The sequence below is a fragment of the Wyeomyia smithii genome, unplaced genomic scaffold (assembly GCF_029784165.1).
Source record: "Wyeomyia smithii strain HCP4-BCI-WySm-NY-G18 unplaced genomic scaffold, ASM2978416v1 HiC_scaffold_52, whole genome shotgun sequence".
NCBI classification, from domain to species: domain Eukaryota; kingdom Metazoa; phylum Arthropoda; class Insecta; order Diptera; family Culicidae; genus Wyeomyia; species Wyeomyia smithii.
Window position 1 is genome coordinate 1 of NW_026599191.1, and position 14,596 is coordinate 14,596.

Consider the following 14,596-nt stretch of genomic DNA (forward strand, 5'->3'; position numbering starts at 1 on the left):
ACGAAATGTCCCCATGGGACATGCCATTCTACGAATTGGAACGAAATCTGCGCTCGCAAAGGTTTCTGCATCTGGTTCTGGTTTTGCTTCTAGCGTTTATGCTGTTCGCCTGGTTTATCCTCTGGGTTTATACGGGGGGCTAAGAGAGAGAGAAGGGAACGTGTGAGAGCGCGATTGTTAGGCGAACGTGCTGCCAAGGTTGTAGCTTTTGTCGTGTTCCGTGTGTGCCCCTCGAAGAGCTAGCTATAGAGACGCCAATTCATGTTAGATTTGCAAGAGAAATAGAAAAGTTGAAATTCGCTTTACAACTCAGTTGGACAATTTAATTTCATGTAATTGGTTTAACAATCGTCAATTGGCAATTTTTGGCAGCACGTGTAAAAGTTTTCTGTTCCATTTCCAAATTTTCTCATTTAGTTTCTGAATTATAATTGCATTACATTCCCTACCCTCATAACTTCTGTCAGATCTGTAGGGTGTCAAACTTTGAAAATGTATATTTGCTAGATAGCTCGCTCGCAGTGTCAACCCACCATGATTTACAATCGTTGATTCAATTTAACCGGTTGTTGTTCTCCTTTGCCATTGGCACAGACAACGGAACCTACACCAGCAGCAGCACCAGCAGCCCCATCGAGTCGATATTAATCGTAACGAGATTCTCGGTGACCGGATGGTGGAACTGAGTGAACGCAAACAGCAGCTGTCCAACAATTGGCACCATGTAATCCAGGCCACCGAAACCGCACAGGACCATAAATATAAGGGAATGGTCAGGTAAGAAGTTTAACGTGTTTTAACTTCGTTTCGAGCACCAGTAGCACCATTTCTATCAGCTTAGTTCACTCACACAGTTACATTAGATTAATACAGATTTCAATTTTGCTTTTCATGCTGCCTGAATTTTGCAGCGCTCAGATGGCATATCGAATTAATAAGTTCAATAACCTCTGTAACAACAATATTAATAACAACAACAACAAATACTAGCAATTGGTTCCCAACTGTTTGAGTTCAGAGTCGAGTTTAGTAGTACCAGCCACTAATCACCCTTTACTAACCACACCACTTTCTAACTCCGCGTTGGATGAAGGCCTCACAATAATCCCAAAGCTGTACAGAATGCACGAGTTGAGCAACCGCACCAAACTGCTGTGGAGCGTCCTGTAGTAGGCTCCAAAAATGTGTCTTTCTTGTTCCGGCGTAAACACTGGTAAGATTTTATTCGGTGCTGGATTTTGTAATTGTTTGATAAAACACAAATCGACTCATCTATTCATCTGTGACCTGACTTGAACTAGAAGATACAACAACAGTTTCTTATAGTTTATAGTTTATATCTGTACATGGGCCGTCAGTGTTATGTTTATAGTTAAAAGCGTTGAAACAAGTCACCATCATTATACGAAAGTACATGATTCATTCTATCTCTCATAGGTTTGTAATTCTAGTTCAGTAGACTGAGCTATAATGATTACCACAGAGTATTCTCATCTCCTCTGGATCGATTTGCATTATTTTTTTACTTTATTTTTTTGTTCACAACATTTGTTTGACACGGCACATTACAAAAAATGTTTACCGGCGCCAGTTAAATTTAGTGTCTTCGTTTTTTTTACTTCACTAGGAATAACTTTTGTTAATAGAATATTGTTTATTTCCAACTTAAGGTTATTTAGGGTTTAATTCCAATTTGAGGTTATTTCAGGGTGATTCTACTAAAATGTTTTGTATATGCTCGTATCTATAAGATATTGAAGGGATAATACTGGTTTTACTGTCGATGGTTTAAGGTGAAATGGTTTTGAAGCCTTAAGTGGCCGACTTCAACCCACCACTGCGAATTTTCAAGAGCACAAGTTTCGGTAATAGCTAATGCGTCACCTGTAAAAACGATTCTTTATATTTGTTGGAACGCAATGATTATTTCCGAGTTCAGTGCTTTTAAAAAATTCGCAGTGGTGACTCGAAGTCAGCTATTAATAGCTTCTACTTCTTTGGTTTAATTATAATATCATGGTAAAGTACCAAACTTACAGCGGAATTAGTTAAGTTTCAATGTTTTGCCTTTGTATTCGATTACGATACGCAAACGCTTTGAAAAATTATTAAAATCCTCACGCAAAAAAATTGAACTTCATTAGGAAAACCTTAAAAGTCTTTCACGTTTTATTTTACCAACGTTCACCCAACTTTCTTAGCATGTATCCTCAGATAGTGAGGTCTACTGAATTCAGTTTGGGAATGAAACAAATAGTCATAGACGACGTGTTAAAAGCCGTAAGCTTTGTTGATTTTCACGCTTATGCCTTTGGTGGATATTGCTCCCTTCATCCATCACATATAAAGCATTCTGATATCATTACACTCCACTTTTACCAGTCGAAATAATTCAGAAGCATGCTTTATATACCTGATGTTTCATATTCAAGGTTCTTCTTGATTATTTTTCACCAAATTATATTATCCGAAAAAGTTTCTTAAGTAGAGAATTTAATTTAGTATCTATCCATTACATTACACGTGTTTCATTTTGCTTAGCAGTAAAAAGAGGGATTTCGATCCCACGATCTTCGTGTTGGCTCGTACTTTGGGGGTTGACACTTTCCCGAAGTGGGCCAGTCGGCCTAACCTCTGAACCAATGGTTCATTATAGCCGGTGCACGTGTACCGGACGATTTGATCATGCGCATGTCAAAGAAAAATGAGGGTGTACTCACGGACTACCATGGATTTACGTGTGACCTCTTACTGCTCCTGATATCTACGTTGTTCGCTCGGTGTCCCGCGGCGGTAGGTGCTTGTTAAATTGTTGCAACGGATGTCCGACTGTAGCGTGGCTTGGCGTGACGACGCTCTTCCAGCTTGACGATGAAGCTCTTCCGGCAGGTTCGCTGCTGCCGGGAATCTCTGCTCCTGGAATTGACACGGCTTCTGGCGTACGTGTGACGACTAGAGTTGCGGTGTTTCGGCAGCTGCGGTATCACCTGCGCGGGAACGAAAGAACAGCCAACGTGCAATATTGAGATTAACTTCCTCACTTGCCCAGATATGAGGCGCTCTACCTGATAATCGCACTTTCGGTTCACGACTCTCTTCCCAATAAGCCTTTTTTTAGCGAGCAAGCTATCTCCACTATAAGAGAAAACTATTTCAAACTTTATTGCCTAACAAATTCATCACATGGCGGATACCTTTCTAAAGTGTAATCGCGGCGCGCCCAAGATAACTAAAACTACTGCGGACTCTTCCACGGTCTAGAACAAAGTGGCAGAGTAACAGTTAGAAATTCCTCAGACAAACTGGCATTGTAAAATCATCGGCCCTCGATTTCCGGCGTTCGCTGTTCGGACTTAGCCGAACCGACTCCTTTGAACTCAGAAACAAACGATTTGCAGATCTGACTTTACGAGAGAAGTTATCTCATACCATGGGCAACGTCACCATCCGCTACCCCTGGAGTTTCCCCCGACCCATCGGTGGTTTCGGCAAGTGAGCTACCCACACAATACTCGGGTTCCCCGGGATCTTGAGTCTCTAACGCTACTTCTCCTTAAACTCTTGCGGCCAATGGAGAGGATATCTTTGCTGCGAGCTTTCGGTTGATCGTCCATTTACTTTATTTTCGTAATGCTACAGGGGATAGAAAGGACTTTTTCATATCTACGCACTCGAGACACATGGGGTACCAAGCCCCCGAACCTGTGATGCTGCCTGAAACAGCTCTAGCCGGACAAGATCACAGCTTCCGTCACATTAGGTGACATACTTACAATCCGGAAAGAAGCCGGTCTTCTACTCGATTCTTTCCATGAAGCAAGCATCACGAGAACACGGCCTTCAGCCATTTCATAAAAGTAGGTCAGAACTTGCTTACATTTGTAGCCAAGTTTTCCGCTTGGCTTGGGTGACAAAACCTGCGAAAATTGGACCCAAGATGAACTTTTGGTTCATTGTAGATCACTTTTCTCGAGAACCGCACTCTACTTTCCAACATAGGCTTTCTGCAACGGCCCCAGTCTAGAATAGGATGCAGGAGGGAATTTGGTCCTTTTAATAGACTATTAGTCCGACTGAGTCCGTACAGCCAGTTCTCAGGTAGTTTGTCTTCAGTCCAAACTTTTAAGATGAGCCGATAGAGCTGCTTATTGCTGGCTTTCATTTCAACTGAAAGACCGTTCTTCCCTGCTGCTTTGTGGTGTTTTGGCTCTTTACAAGCGTCCCTGACCTCGTCCAAGAATGCAGGATCCACAAATCGTCCATCATCCTCAGTTTCTCTCCTGGTTCTGTCGAGAGCTCTATCCGCTCCGTCGTTCAGCAACAGGTCGAAGTGTTTTTTCCAACGCATGGCCACTAGTGTGTCATCGTTTATCAGGTTCCCTTACTTGTCGGTACACATGGCAGGAATTTGTGCGGTTCCTGATTCCGTCTACCACATCATAGAAACCTCTCGTGTCGTGCCTGGAGAAGCATATCTCCGCCTCCACAAAAGACTGTTTGCAGTGCTCGTGTTTCTCGCATCTGATGTGTCACATAACTTTTCTGCTATCATTGTGCGAGCAAGGGCCTGGTTTTTCTCGTCCATCATCTCTTGACACTGTGCATCGAGCTACGTCTTGCGTTTGTGGCTCCTGCGGTCGTACCCAACACCTTTCGCGCTGTACTACTGATCGCATCGTGGATGTGCCTCCACTGCACACTGGGCCAGAAATGGAATCTAGCGGAATGAAATTAATAGCGCTCTCAGGGTTTGACCAATCGGTTTCCAGTCTTCTACAAAGTTTCTTGGTATAGTTAGGGCATCATTTTGGATGTTTGAATTAGTTCGAAATTTAGCCGCAAAGGTGGCGTTGCTATGCCAACTTCTTTCTCTTACACGCTAGAGCTTTGCAGTATTCGACAAATTTGTAGATCTCTAAACTCCATGAAACTTTACAGAATATACAAAATTTTTAACTCTTCAAGTTTCAGATATCTACGAGTTTTTATAAATTTTGTCTGAATTTTACGTTTTTTTGTGATAATTTTATGAGTTCACTTGAATTAATTTCTTACAATTTTTTTTCTCGATAGAAATTGAATAAATACGTCGTTTTCTTCCGAGTACAGAAGTTTTTGAAGTACTTAAGTGAAAATATTACACAAAATTTGAAAAAAATACAGAATTTTGAGAAGTAGATATCTCAGCGGGTAGCAAGTATAAGCAAACCATGATGTTTTCTAAAAATTGTCCATCAAAAAATCTTTATTTTCTGAAATTTTGAAAGAGGTGTTTTTTGGTGTTTTTGTGATATTTCAGTTTGAATATAACCATAGATTTCATGTAAAAATACAAAATTTACGAGTTTTTGAAGAATATGTTTGAGTTTCACGTTTTTTTGTAATAGTTTTGTGATTCGAAACATTAAATTCACCAGAGAATATGCAATTTTCTGAATCAGCAGACGTTTTCGGTTTAAGTGGGCGTCGAGTTTTCGTTAGTAAAGCTAGGCTTATTGAGACTAGATTCGTTGCTATTTGAATAAATGTTACTTCGTTTGTTTCGTAGCCAAATCCAACAGCAACGGATCTACTCTCAATAAGCCTAGTGTAAGAATAAAAAGTTGGTGTCGAAGCGCCATCTCTGCGGTCAAATCGCGAACTAAACTGAGCGTCAAGTTGAAGTTTTCATTACACTGAGAAACATTGCTGAAGACTGCAAGTAGGTTGGTTAGAGTATCAGAGTACTGGACCGTGTATTCCATGCATTAAATACATGGCAATTGTATTTTTACATGAAATCTATGGTTATATTCAAACACACAAAAACACCAAAAAACACCTATTTCAAAATTTCAGAAAATAAAGATTTTTTGATGGACAATTTTCAGAAAAAATCATGGTTTGCTAATACTAGCTACCCGCTGAGATATCTACTTCACAAAATTATGTTTTTTTTCAAATTTTGTGTAATATTTTCCCTTAAGTACTTCAAAAACTTCTGTACTCGGAAGAAAACGACGTATTTATTCAATTTCTATCGAGGAAAAATTTGTAAGAAATTAATTCAAGTGAACTCAAAAAATATCATAATAAAACGTGAACTTCAGACAACATTTATAAAAACTCGTAGATCTCTGAAACTTGAAGAGTTACAAATTTTGTATAGTCTGTAAAGTTTCATGGAATTTAGAGATCTACAACTTTGTCGAATACTGCAAAGCTCTAGCGTGTAAGAGAAAGAAGTTGGCATCGCAACGCCACCTTTGCGGCTAAATTCTTAACTAATTCAAACATCCAAAATGATGCCCTAACTATACCAGGAAACTTTGTGGAAGACTGGAAACCGATTGGTCAAACCCTGAGAGCGCTATTAATTTCGTTCCGCTAGATTCCATTTCTGGCCCAGTGTGCACTGTTCGTTCAGGTTTCCAACCAGTTCAACAATCTGCTCATCAACCTTTTGAGGGTACTTAACAGCAAGTCCTTTAACTGACAAGCTTGTATACAAGGTCTCATAAGGACCGCACATCGATGACGTCTGGGAAATGACGACAGTCAACCAGAATTTTGTCGATCTTGAAGCAGACTTCGCCTGTAGGGAGTTTCCGTGTGTTTTTTTAAATATCTTTTCGTCCGAAGTATGTGCTACACACCTTTCCAGATGGTTTTGAGGTACGATGCTTGTCTAACAAGCCATCCGTTGTAGGTTCGAGTCCCGGTTCGGGAGAAGACTGTTGGTGTCAGTAGGATCGTAGCACTAACCCCGTAATTGTCCTGTACACTAAAACAGTTGGCTACGAAGTCTGTGTATAATAAACAGAAGGCCAAGTTTTGAATCGGAATATAGCACCAAGGCTTTGCTTTATGTGCTACACATGCCCTTCCAGTTGGTCTCAAGCTACGAAGTTGGCCTAACACTCAGGTAATAAACGCTGCCAAAGGGTGCCGGTTTAATAGAGTTCTGATGTCCATCACCATCCATCGCCACAAAAAATCGATCATTTCAAATTTGCAAATTTGCATTCAACAGTCACTGCGCGACAACGCCGTCTGAGGCGCTGTCATGCTATCTCATACATTTTTCGCAGTTCCCAATTTAACACATGCACGTACGCTAGCGTTGTCGTCGGAATACAAGGCACAGCGCAAACATGGTAGCAGGTGGTGCTAGTGGTAGTTACATAAACTTCTGTAAACATCCAAACAATGGATTGATTGATAATTTGTTCAAAGTGTTATGTCAGTCCGTCTTTGTTCCAAGTATCGAGTATCCAGTCATTGTTTGTTTTCGTTCACCTGGGCCGATACCTATTGATTTGTCCTTTCCAATTAGTCCATGGCTGCAGCTCGCTAGACATGTCGTCTTTCACTTGATCGAGTCACCTTGCTCACTGCGCCCCTCGTTCCAGTCGGATTGTTATCGCGAACCATTTTAATCGGATTGTCTTCCGTCCTCTCTACCAACCGTGTCAGTTTATCCAAAAACAGTATTCGTGCATCTACCATAGCTGATCTCGATAGATTGTGTCGTACCCTTGAATCTGACCTTGTATTGCCCCACGAACTCTCTCGCAAACGATGATAGTCGACGGCATAGAATTCGAGAAAGTACCTTGTGGGCGGCATTCAGCAGCGTGATTGCACGGTAGTTGCAGCAATCCAACTAGTCGTCTCTTTTGTAGATGGGGAACACCACACTCTCCATCCGGTACAACCTCCCAAATCTTGGCAATAACCCAGTGTAGCCAGTGCTTCGCCACCGTGTTTCAACAAACAACTCGCCGATAAGTTGGTCAGCTCTAGCTGGTCAGGAGTTGGATTTTCTCGTCATCCGCGCGTAAACCGAGATCTACCCCCTTAACGTCATCCTCTGCTATATCGCTATTAAGGTACTCGTCGTAGTACTGCTTCCACCTTTCAATCATCTCACACTTGTTCGTGAGAAGGTTGCCGTCCTGATCCCTGCACATGTCGGCTTGTGGCACGTAGCGTTTGCGGGAACTGTCCAGTTTCCAGTTTCATTCGCATGGTACAGTACCTCCATCAGCTAGCGATCTAGATCTTAATGCTGGCGCTTCTACTTCCGAAAGACCGAAAGCTTTGTTCCGATTCGTATTGGTTTTTTGAATTATTTGTAGTAGAATACTTTTGGTATACCGCAATGCTTCGCCAATCTTCACTAGTATTTCAGTTTATAAAATTGATCGGTTTTGTTGTACCAGCTCGGGGTTCATTCTTCGTTTCCATACGCCGTCCCTACATACTTTGCCGAAGATGGTCCTAAGCACACGTCGTTCAAAAACGGCCAGTGCTTGCAAGTTCTTCTCGAGCATTGTCCATGTCTCGCGCCCGTGAAGGACTACCGGTCTTATGAGCATCTTGTACATGGTGCACTTGTTATGGGGGCGAAGTTTGCCAGACCTCCGTCTTGGGAAGCCCGTAATAGGAACAACTTCCAGCTACAAAACGTCTGCGGATTTCTCTGCTGCAGTTGTTTTCTGACGTTACCAGTGAACCGAGCTACACAAATTCGTCAACCACCTTGGACTCATCTCCGTCGATTACTACGCTAATGCCTATGCAAGTCCTATCGATCTCGGTTCCCCCTGCTAGCAGATACTTAGTCTTCGACGTATTTACCTTCAAACCAACGTTCTCTGCTTCACGTTGGTGTATTGCTGAGCGAAGTAGATCAATTTATTGAAGATCGTGACCCGCAGGTAAAAGGCCGCTCGTTTCATAACACCATCTAGCGCAATGTTAAACAGGAGGCAGAAAAGACCGCCATTTTGTCGAAGTCCCTTGCGTTGTTTAAACGGATTTGATACCGCACCCGAAATCTTCAAACAGCACTGTACACCATTCACCGAGGCCCTGTTGAGTCTTGCTAGTTTCGTAGGGAAACCATTTCCGTTCATAACTTTTCATAGCTCTACACGACCGATAGTATCGTAAACGGCCTTAAAATCGATGAATAGCTCGATTGCCCATCCACAAACCGGGATGATTACTTCTCGCAAAGCATGATGCTTGCGGTGATAAACGACGAAAGATGATCTTTTTAGGCTCCTGATCGCTCGGTAGTTTTCACATTCCAACTTGACGCCCTTCTTGTATATTGGGCATATTACTCCCTCCTTTCATTCCTCCGGTAGCTGTTCTGCATCCCAGACCTTCACTTATCGTGGGGGTGGTATGTCTTCCTCATGCGCTGTGCTAACGAAGTCGTTCCTCCTACCGTCTGAGTCCTCTTGCTTTGCGCCATTCAGGTGCTCATTGTAGTGTTGCTTCCACTTGTCGATCAGCTCGCGTTTATCCATCAGGATTCCTCCATTTTATCCCGACACATTTCAGCTTGCGACACAAAGCCTGTGCGGAATGCGTTTAGTTTCTTATAGAATCTACATGTTTCTTGAGAACGATACGTTGCTGGGACTTCGGTAAGCTCTCCCTTATCCGGCAACGCAGCCTCAAGGCTTTGTGCGTACTCGTAGCTACTGATGGTAATTTACGTCGCTCTAGATCATACCGTGGCGGGAGACGGTGGCATATCAACGATGGCCTGACGATAGGTTCGGACTTCGATAATGTCCGAGAAGTGCTTTCAGTCAATCCAAACGAGATAGATTTGTGTTTCTGTCTGTTATGGTGATCTCCAGGTGTACCGATATGAGTGGCACAGACTAACAGACGTAACACTGGAACCTAGCTCCATCGCCATGAAAAACGATAATTTCAAAATTTCCAATCGAATAACAGTCATCGCGCGATAACGCCGTCTAGGGCGCTGCCATGCAATCTCATACATTTTTTGTAGTTCCCAATTTGACACATGCACGTACGCTAGCGCTGATGTCAAAATACGAGACGAAGCGCAAACATGGCAGCAGATTGTGCTAGTGTTACTATCGTAATGTACTGGTATCATCCAAATGATGATTTTATTGAAAATTTGTTCAAAGTGTTATGTCTGTTAGTCTGTGTGAGAGGCTATGCTGGAAGTAGGTACTACGTATGGCCATGTTCTTGGGGCGGCGAAGTAAATAAGCCGTTTTCGTTCGTGAGCCGCTGTGCGCTGAATTTCCCAGTAAATGGTCTGCATTTCTCTTCTGGCCAACTTGAGCGTTGAGATCTCCGATAGCGATTTTGACGTCATGTTTTGGGCAGCTATCGTATGCACGCTCCAGCTGCGCATGAAAGGTGCCCTTATCGTCATCGTTACTTCCTAGGTGAGGGCTGTACACGTTAATGATGCTTACGTTGAAGAAACGGATGAAAGATAGATTCTCACAAAAATATATGCGGAATCGCTTAGTTTTTTAAGCTCAACACACCCGCAGTTTCATTAAACTTGGAAAAGGTGCTGCCAACCCTATAAATGAGATACTGTGAAATCCGTCACTCTCCATGCATCCGTTGCATCGCAAAGAAACATTTTGTTTCAGTTGTATAAAATGGAGCTAATACAAAATACATTATCGTGGAGAGCCCGATGTTGAAAAATTCTAGTACCTTTGTATTTGAGTTGTAGGGCTCTATATAAGGTCTTTTTGTTAAAAAATGTGGTAATAAATCGAGTGATAGAAATTCTGATATCATTATGCATACATCAATTTTAATTTTACCATTCATCTCCAACTGGCACTTATCCCTCCATCATTAAATAATATTCTCAACAAAGCATTTCATAAGTCCTGCAGTCATTTTAAGCTTTGAGGAATGCAGATGCTTATTTTTATATCTATAGGATATCTATAGGAATATTGTTTCACTCGTACCTTTTGTTGGTGTCTTGCAGGCACACGATTTGACAGATAAATGTAACGCTTGTAACAGCCATGAATAATATTCATAAAAAACACTCGCTTCATAGCTCATGCCACTTACCATGAGTCGCAGTCATAATTCTGTCGGATAACAAGCTTACTGTTTTATTTTATATTCAAACTGGAACGAAATTCTAGCCGTGCGATACTCACAATATTATGACACACTGTTATTTCAAAGTTTGCTAAAGGATCTTGTAGTTAAACTGAGGGTTAAATGGCTACATGGAAAAGAATCTGGGATTGGTTACCCGTTAATTCAGAATACAATCTAAGATAGAAACTAGATTCAAAAGTACAACAGTTTTTTACCTCGAGATTTGTATAAATTGTAAGTCTTAAGACCGTGAAATTTATTAAAGGTTTTTTAATATTTGTGTTGATTTGAAATTATTTATTTTAGAACCACAACGTCTTCAGTACAGTCGTTCCAATAATTATTGCTCCTATTATAGAAGTTGCAGTTTTGTAATTAATTTAGCTGAAAACGAGATTTTACTTTTCTAGCTTTTGCACATAAAAACCCGGTTTGTTCGACAAAGTTGTGGCACTTTTTATAAGAAACAACGTTGTCTAAGACATCATACTTCTATCGGCAGATTTAAAAAGTATTTTGTAGAGTTTTCTATAGTTTGCCCCTGAAACCTTTTTTTTTTACAAAATAAATATCAATAGTGCTTCTTATAATATTTGTAATGTTCTGAAATGTTGTTCGCTATAACAAAACACACAGTTTTATTGAAGAAGGTTTATTTTTAGCTATTTATTTAATTTTCAATAACTGTAGATATATAACTATAGTTAACATACGAAATCATTTCTGTTTTAAAATATAACTCATTTAATTTTGAGCTTTGGTTTCTCCTCGTAGATATCTATTATTAAATTATAGCATTACTTTAATAAAAATTCTCAATAACTGAAGTAGTTAGGAGATAAAAATATAAATAAAATTTCAATGGTAAAATTGTTTGTTTTGTTATAGCAAAAAATATTGTCAAATATTGAAATATTGTGCAAAATCACTATTAAAAATCATAAATGATTTTGAGGGGCGTTCTGTAGAATACTCCATAAATGTTCATATGGATATGCGTATAGAAGTAAGATGTCTTTGACAAAGTTGTTTCTTATAAAATGTGCCACAACGTTGCCAAATGAAGCAGAATTGTATATGCAAAAATGAGAAAATAAAATTCGCTTTTTACTATCAGGTGGATTAATAAAATAAAGAATAATTAATCATAGAACTTTGCTGAAGATACTGCAGCTCTAAAATCAATTTATTTTTTGGGTCGTTGCAGTGTCAGAATTAGGAAAATAATCAGGGTGAAAAAAAACTCAACAGACTTTTTGGTAAACCATATTCAAGCAGAACTAAATCCTCTAACTAAATCGTACGCTGTCTTGAAGTTCATAAACATGCTTTGCAAATTCGAGCCTTATTTAACATATATCAAATTCTATCCAATCCATCATCAGCACTCTCTTAGGAATCCTAATAAATTCGATAAATGTCTGTAAATTCCTTAGAATACTCTACGTAAAGTGGAAACAAAGCTCTGTAAATATTTATAAACTAATTTATGGTTGAATCTTAAACAGGAACTGTAAAAGTATCCCCAGACGTTTGTACAGATAAAGCAACTCGAGAAGTAGATTCTAGTATATATAGTTACTATGATTTCAGTTCGTTCAACGATGAAATTCACTTCCAAAACTCAGAACAAGTTCTTATTCAACTATTTGAACTTCTTCCATCACCATTTCAGACCAAACAACAACCACCAGGAGCCCGCTCCGATCCGGCATATCCCCGCCTTTAGCTACCTAAACCCGAACGGCCATCAGATCCTGCGCTACTCACCGAACAACGTTGATCAGCAATCCTCACCGCAGTATTATCCCAACAATGGACAAGCGGGCGACGGCAGTGGCCACCGTTACCACGATATGCCTTCGCATTACCTGCAGAACCACCAGCAGCAGCAACAAGAGCAAACACCGCCGAACGGCCAGGGCAAGGGCAAAAAACAAAGTTCGAAAAACGAGTACAAGATGAAGGAAAAGGAAAATAAGGAACGCAAGAAGAAGGAGAAAAAAGCCAAGAAGGAGAAGGACAAATCGTCGTCCTCCACCTCCGGGGCATCTTCCGGGGTCAGCAGCTCGGTGGAGAAGGCCCGTAAGGAACCGAAGAAGAAACCTCCTATGCCGTACCCGCAGCCCCAGATGCAGCAGCAGCAGCAGCAACAACAACAATCGCCAAGTTCAAAGCGGATGGTCGAGCAGCACGATTATCAGAACATTTCGGAAGAAACCAAAATCGACAGTAACAGTCCGGTGATGAGGATGTTTGGTGACACCAATTTCCTCCTGAACCATCGCCGCAAAAATGACGTAAAAACTCCTAAAGAAAGCAACCTCAGCTGTGGCCAGGGAGTCTGCGAACTTATGAACGGCGTTTACCGTTTTAGTCCGCACGTAACGTCATTTGCGGAGCTGGAATCCGGCAAGGTTAGCCACCGTTCTCATCCGTCCACGCTGGATTCGAAGGAATACCATAATTTCAATGTGTCCAAATATCTGAACATCGACGTCAAAACCCCAAACTTGCGCAGCGTCAAGAACCACATCAGCTCCAACAGTAGCTGCTTGAGCACCGGAAGCAGCGGCTCCAATTCGCTCAATTCATTCGATTCGGTCGAACAGGCAATAATCTTCCAGAAAAATAAAAACGCCGACTCCTATCTGGGACCGTTCAACTTTCGCCAGCTGCTCCGGCCCACCCAGGGACCGACGGAATCGCTCCGGAAGCGTAAAGGTATCAATCCACCGTCGCCGCCGCCACCGCAGCGCGGGAAAAGCTGAATCGGCAGGCTGCTGTTGCCCTAGTTAAGCACCAATTACCACGTCTACTGCGTTAAAAATAATTATATTAAACGATTTTTGTTTTGTTGTTATTGCTGTTCTTGTCTAAAATAATTCTATTGTGCATTTCGTTTACAACTCTGTGTGTGTGTATTTTTTAGGTGTATTGTTAAGAGTTTCGACAGACTGATTCGTTCCGACTTTCTAGGGCCGGAATGTTTACTTTCCGGGGGTTCATGCGGAAATAGTATGCTAAAGCAGGGCCGTGTGTGGAATCTATTATCAGAGAAAATAACATACCTAGTTTAACGAAATATATTTACTCAAATATAAATAATTGAACTAAAATAGTTTTATTACTTTGTCACATTATTTTTCCGTTAAAATATCATCTCCAAAAAATGTAAGAACCAACAAATTCAATGATTCACGTCCAATTAACGGATAAAGATAGCCTTCCCCCCACTTGAGTACCAATCGGATAACCGGTCACGTAGTTTTAAAAACAAACCACTTTTGAGGAGGAAAACTTTCGCACCGTTGGCAAATAGTTTATCGCGTTTTGAAGAAAAACTTTTCCTTAGCAAGGATTGTTTGTCTTTTCTTTTCAACTCAGTTGGTTGATATCGAATTTACGTACCTGCCACTGTTTGCAGTAGACTTTCGCTATTGTATGGCTCACCTTTGCTGTTGTTGCTAGTGCTGCAGTGCACTTCAAGTTGCGGCCATCTGCACCGTTGATTGTGGGAAAAATCTTTCCTTCCCGTAAACGGAAATCCAAGACTATCCTCGAGCTCTTGTTCGCTGCTTGTTTTTCGAATACATTCACGCCACGTTTTATCTTTTGTTTCCGCATCAATTGCGCCATGGGCGATTTAATAGATCGTTTAGACTGGGTGCAGATTTTTAGCACAACCTGT

At 41.1% G+C, this 14,596-nt stretch overlaps 1 protein-coding gene across 2 annotated transcripts; it reads left to right on the forward strand.

Moving 5' to 3' along the window:
• Positions 1-6: 6 nt before the first annotated feature.
• On the forward strand, positions 7-14,024 carry LOC129733767 (transcription factor SPT20 homolog). 2 transcript variants are annotated; one of them, XM_055695288.1, is made up of 3 exons: positions 7-61; positions 595-777; positions 12,581-14,024. In XM_055695288.1, exons 1-3 carry the CDS (start codon positions 21-23, stop codon positions 13,674-13,676), a joined length of 1,320 nt encoding a protein of 439 aa, XP_055551263.1. In that variant the 5' UTR covers positions 7-20; the 3' UTR covers positions 13,677-14,024. The 2 variants fall into 2 exon arrangements, with proteins under 2 accessions (XP_055551263.1, XP_055551264.1); XM_055695289.1 differs by having other exon boundaries at positions 60-198.
• The last annotated feature ends 572 nt before the right edge of the window (positions 14,025-14,596 follow it).

Bases quoted from the DNA above. Each gene is read 5' to 3' on its own strand.
- LOC129733767 (XM_055695288.1), top strand. From the start codon at position 21: ATGCCATTCTACGAATTGGAACGAAATCTGCGCTCGCAAAG. The intron at 62-594 runs GTTTCTGCATCT...CCATTGGCACAG, and splicing joins CGAAATCTGCGCTCGCAAAG to ACAACGGAACCTACACCAGC. The intron at 778-12,580 runs GTAAGAAGTTTA...TCACCATTTCAG, and splicing joins AAATATAAGGGAATGGTCAG to ACCAAACAACAACCACCAGG.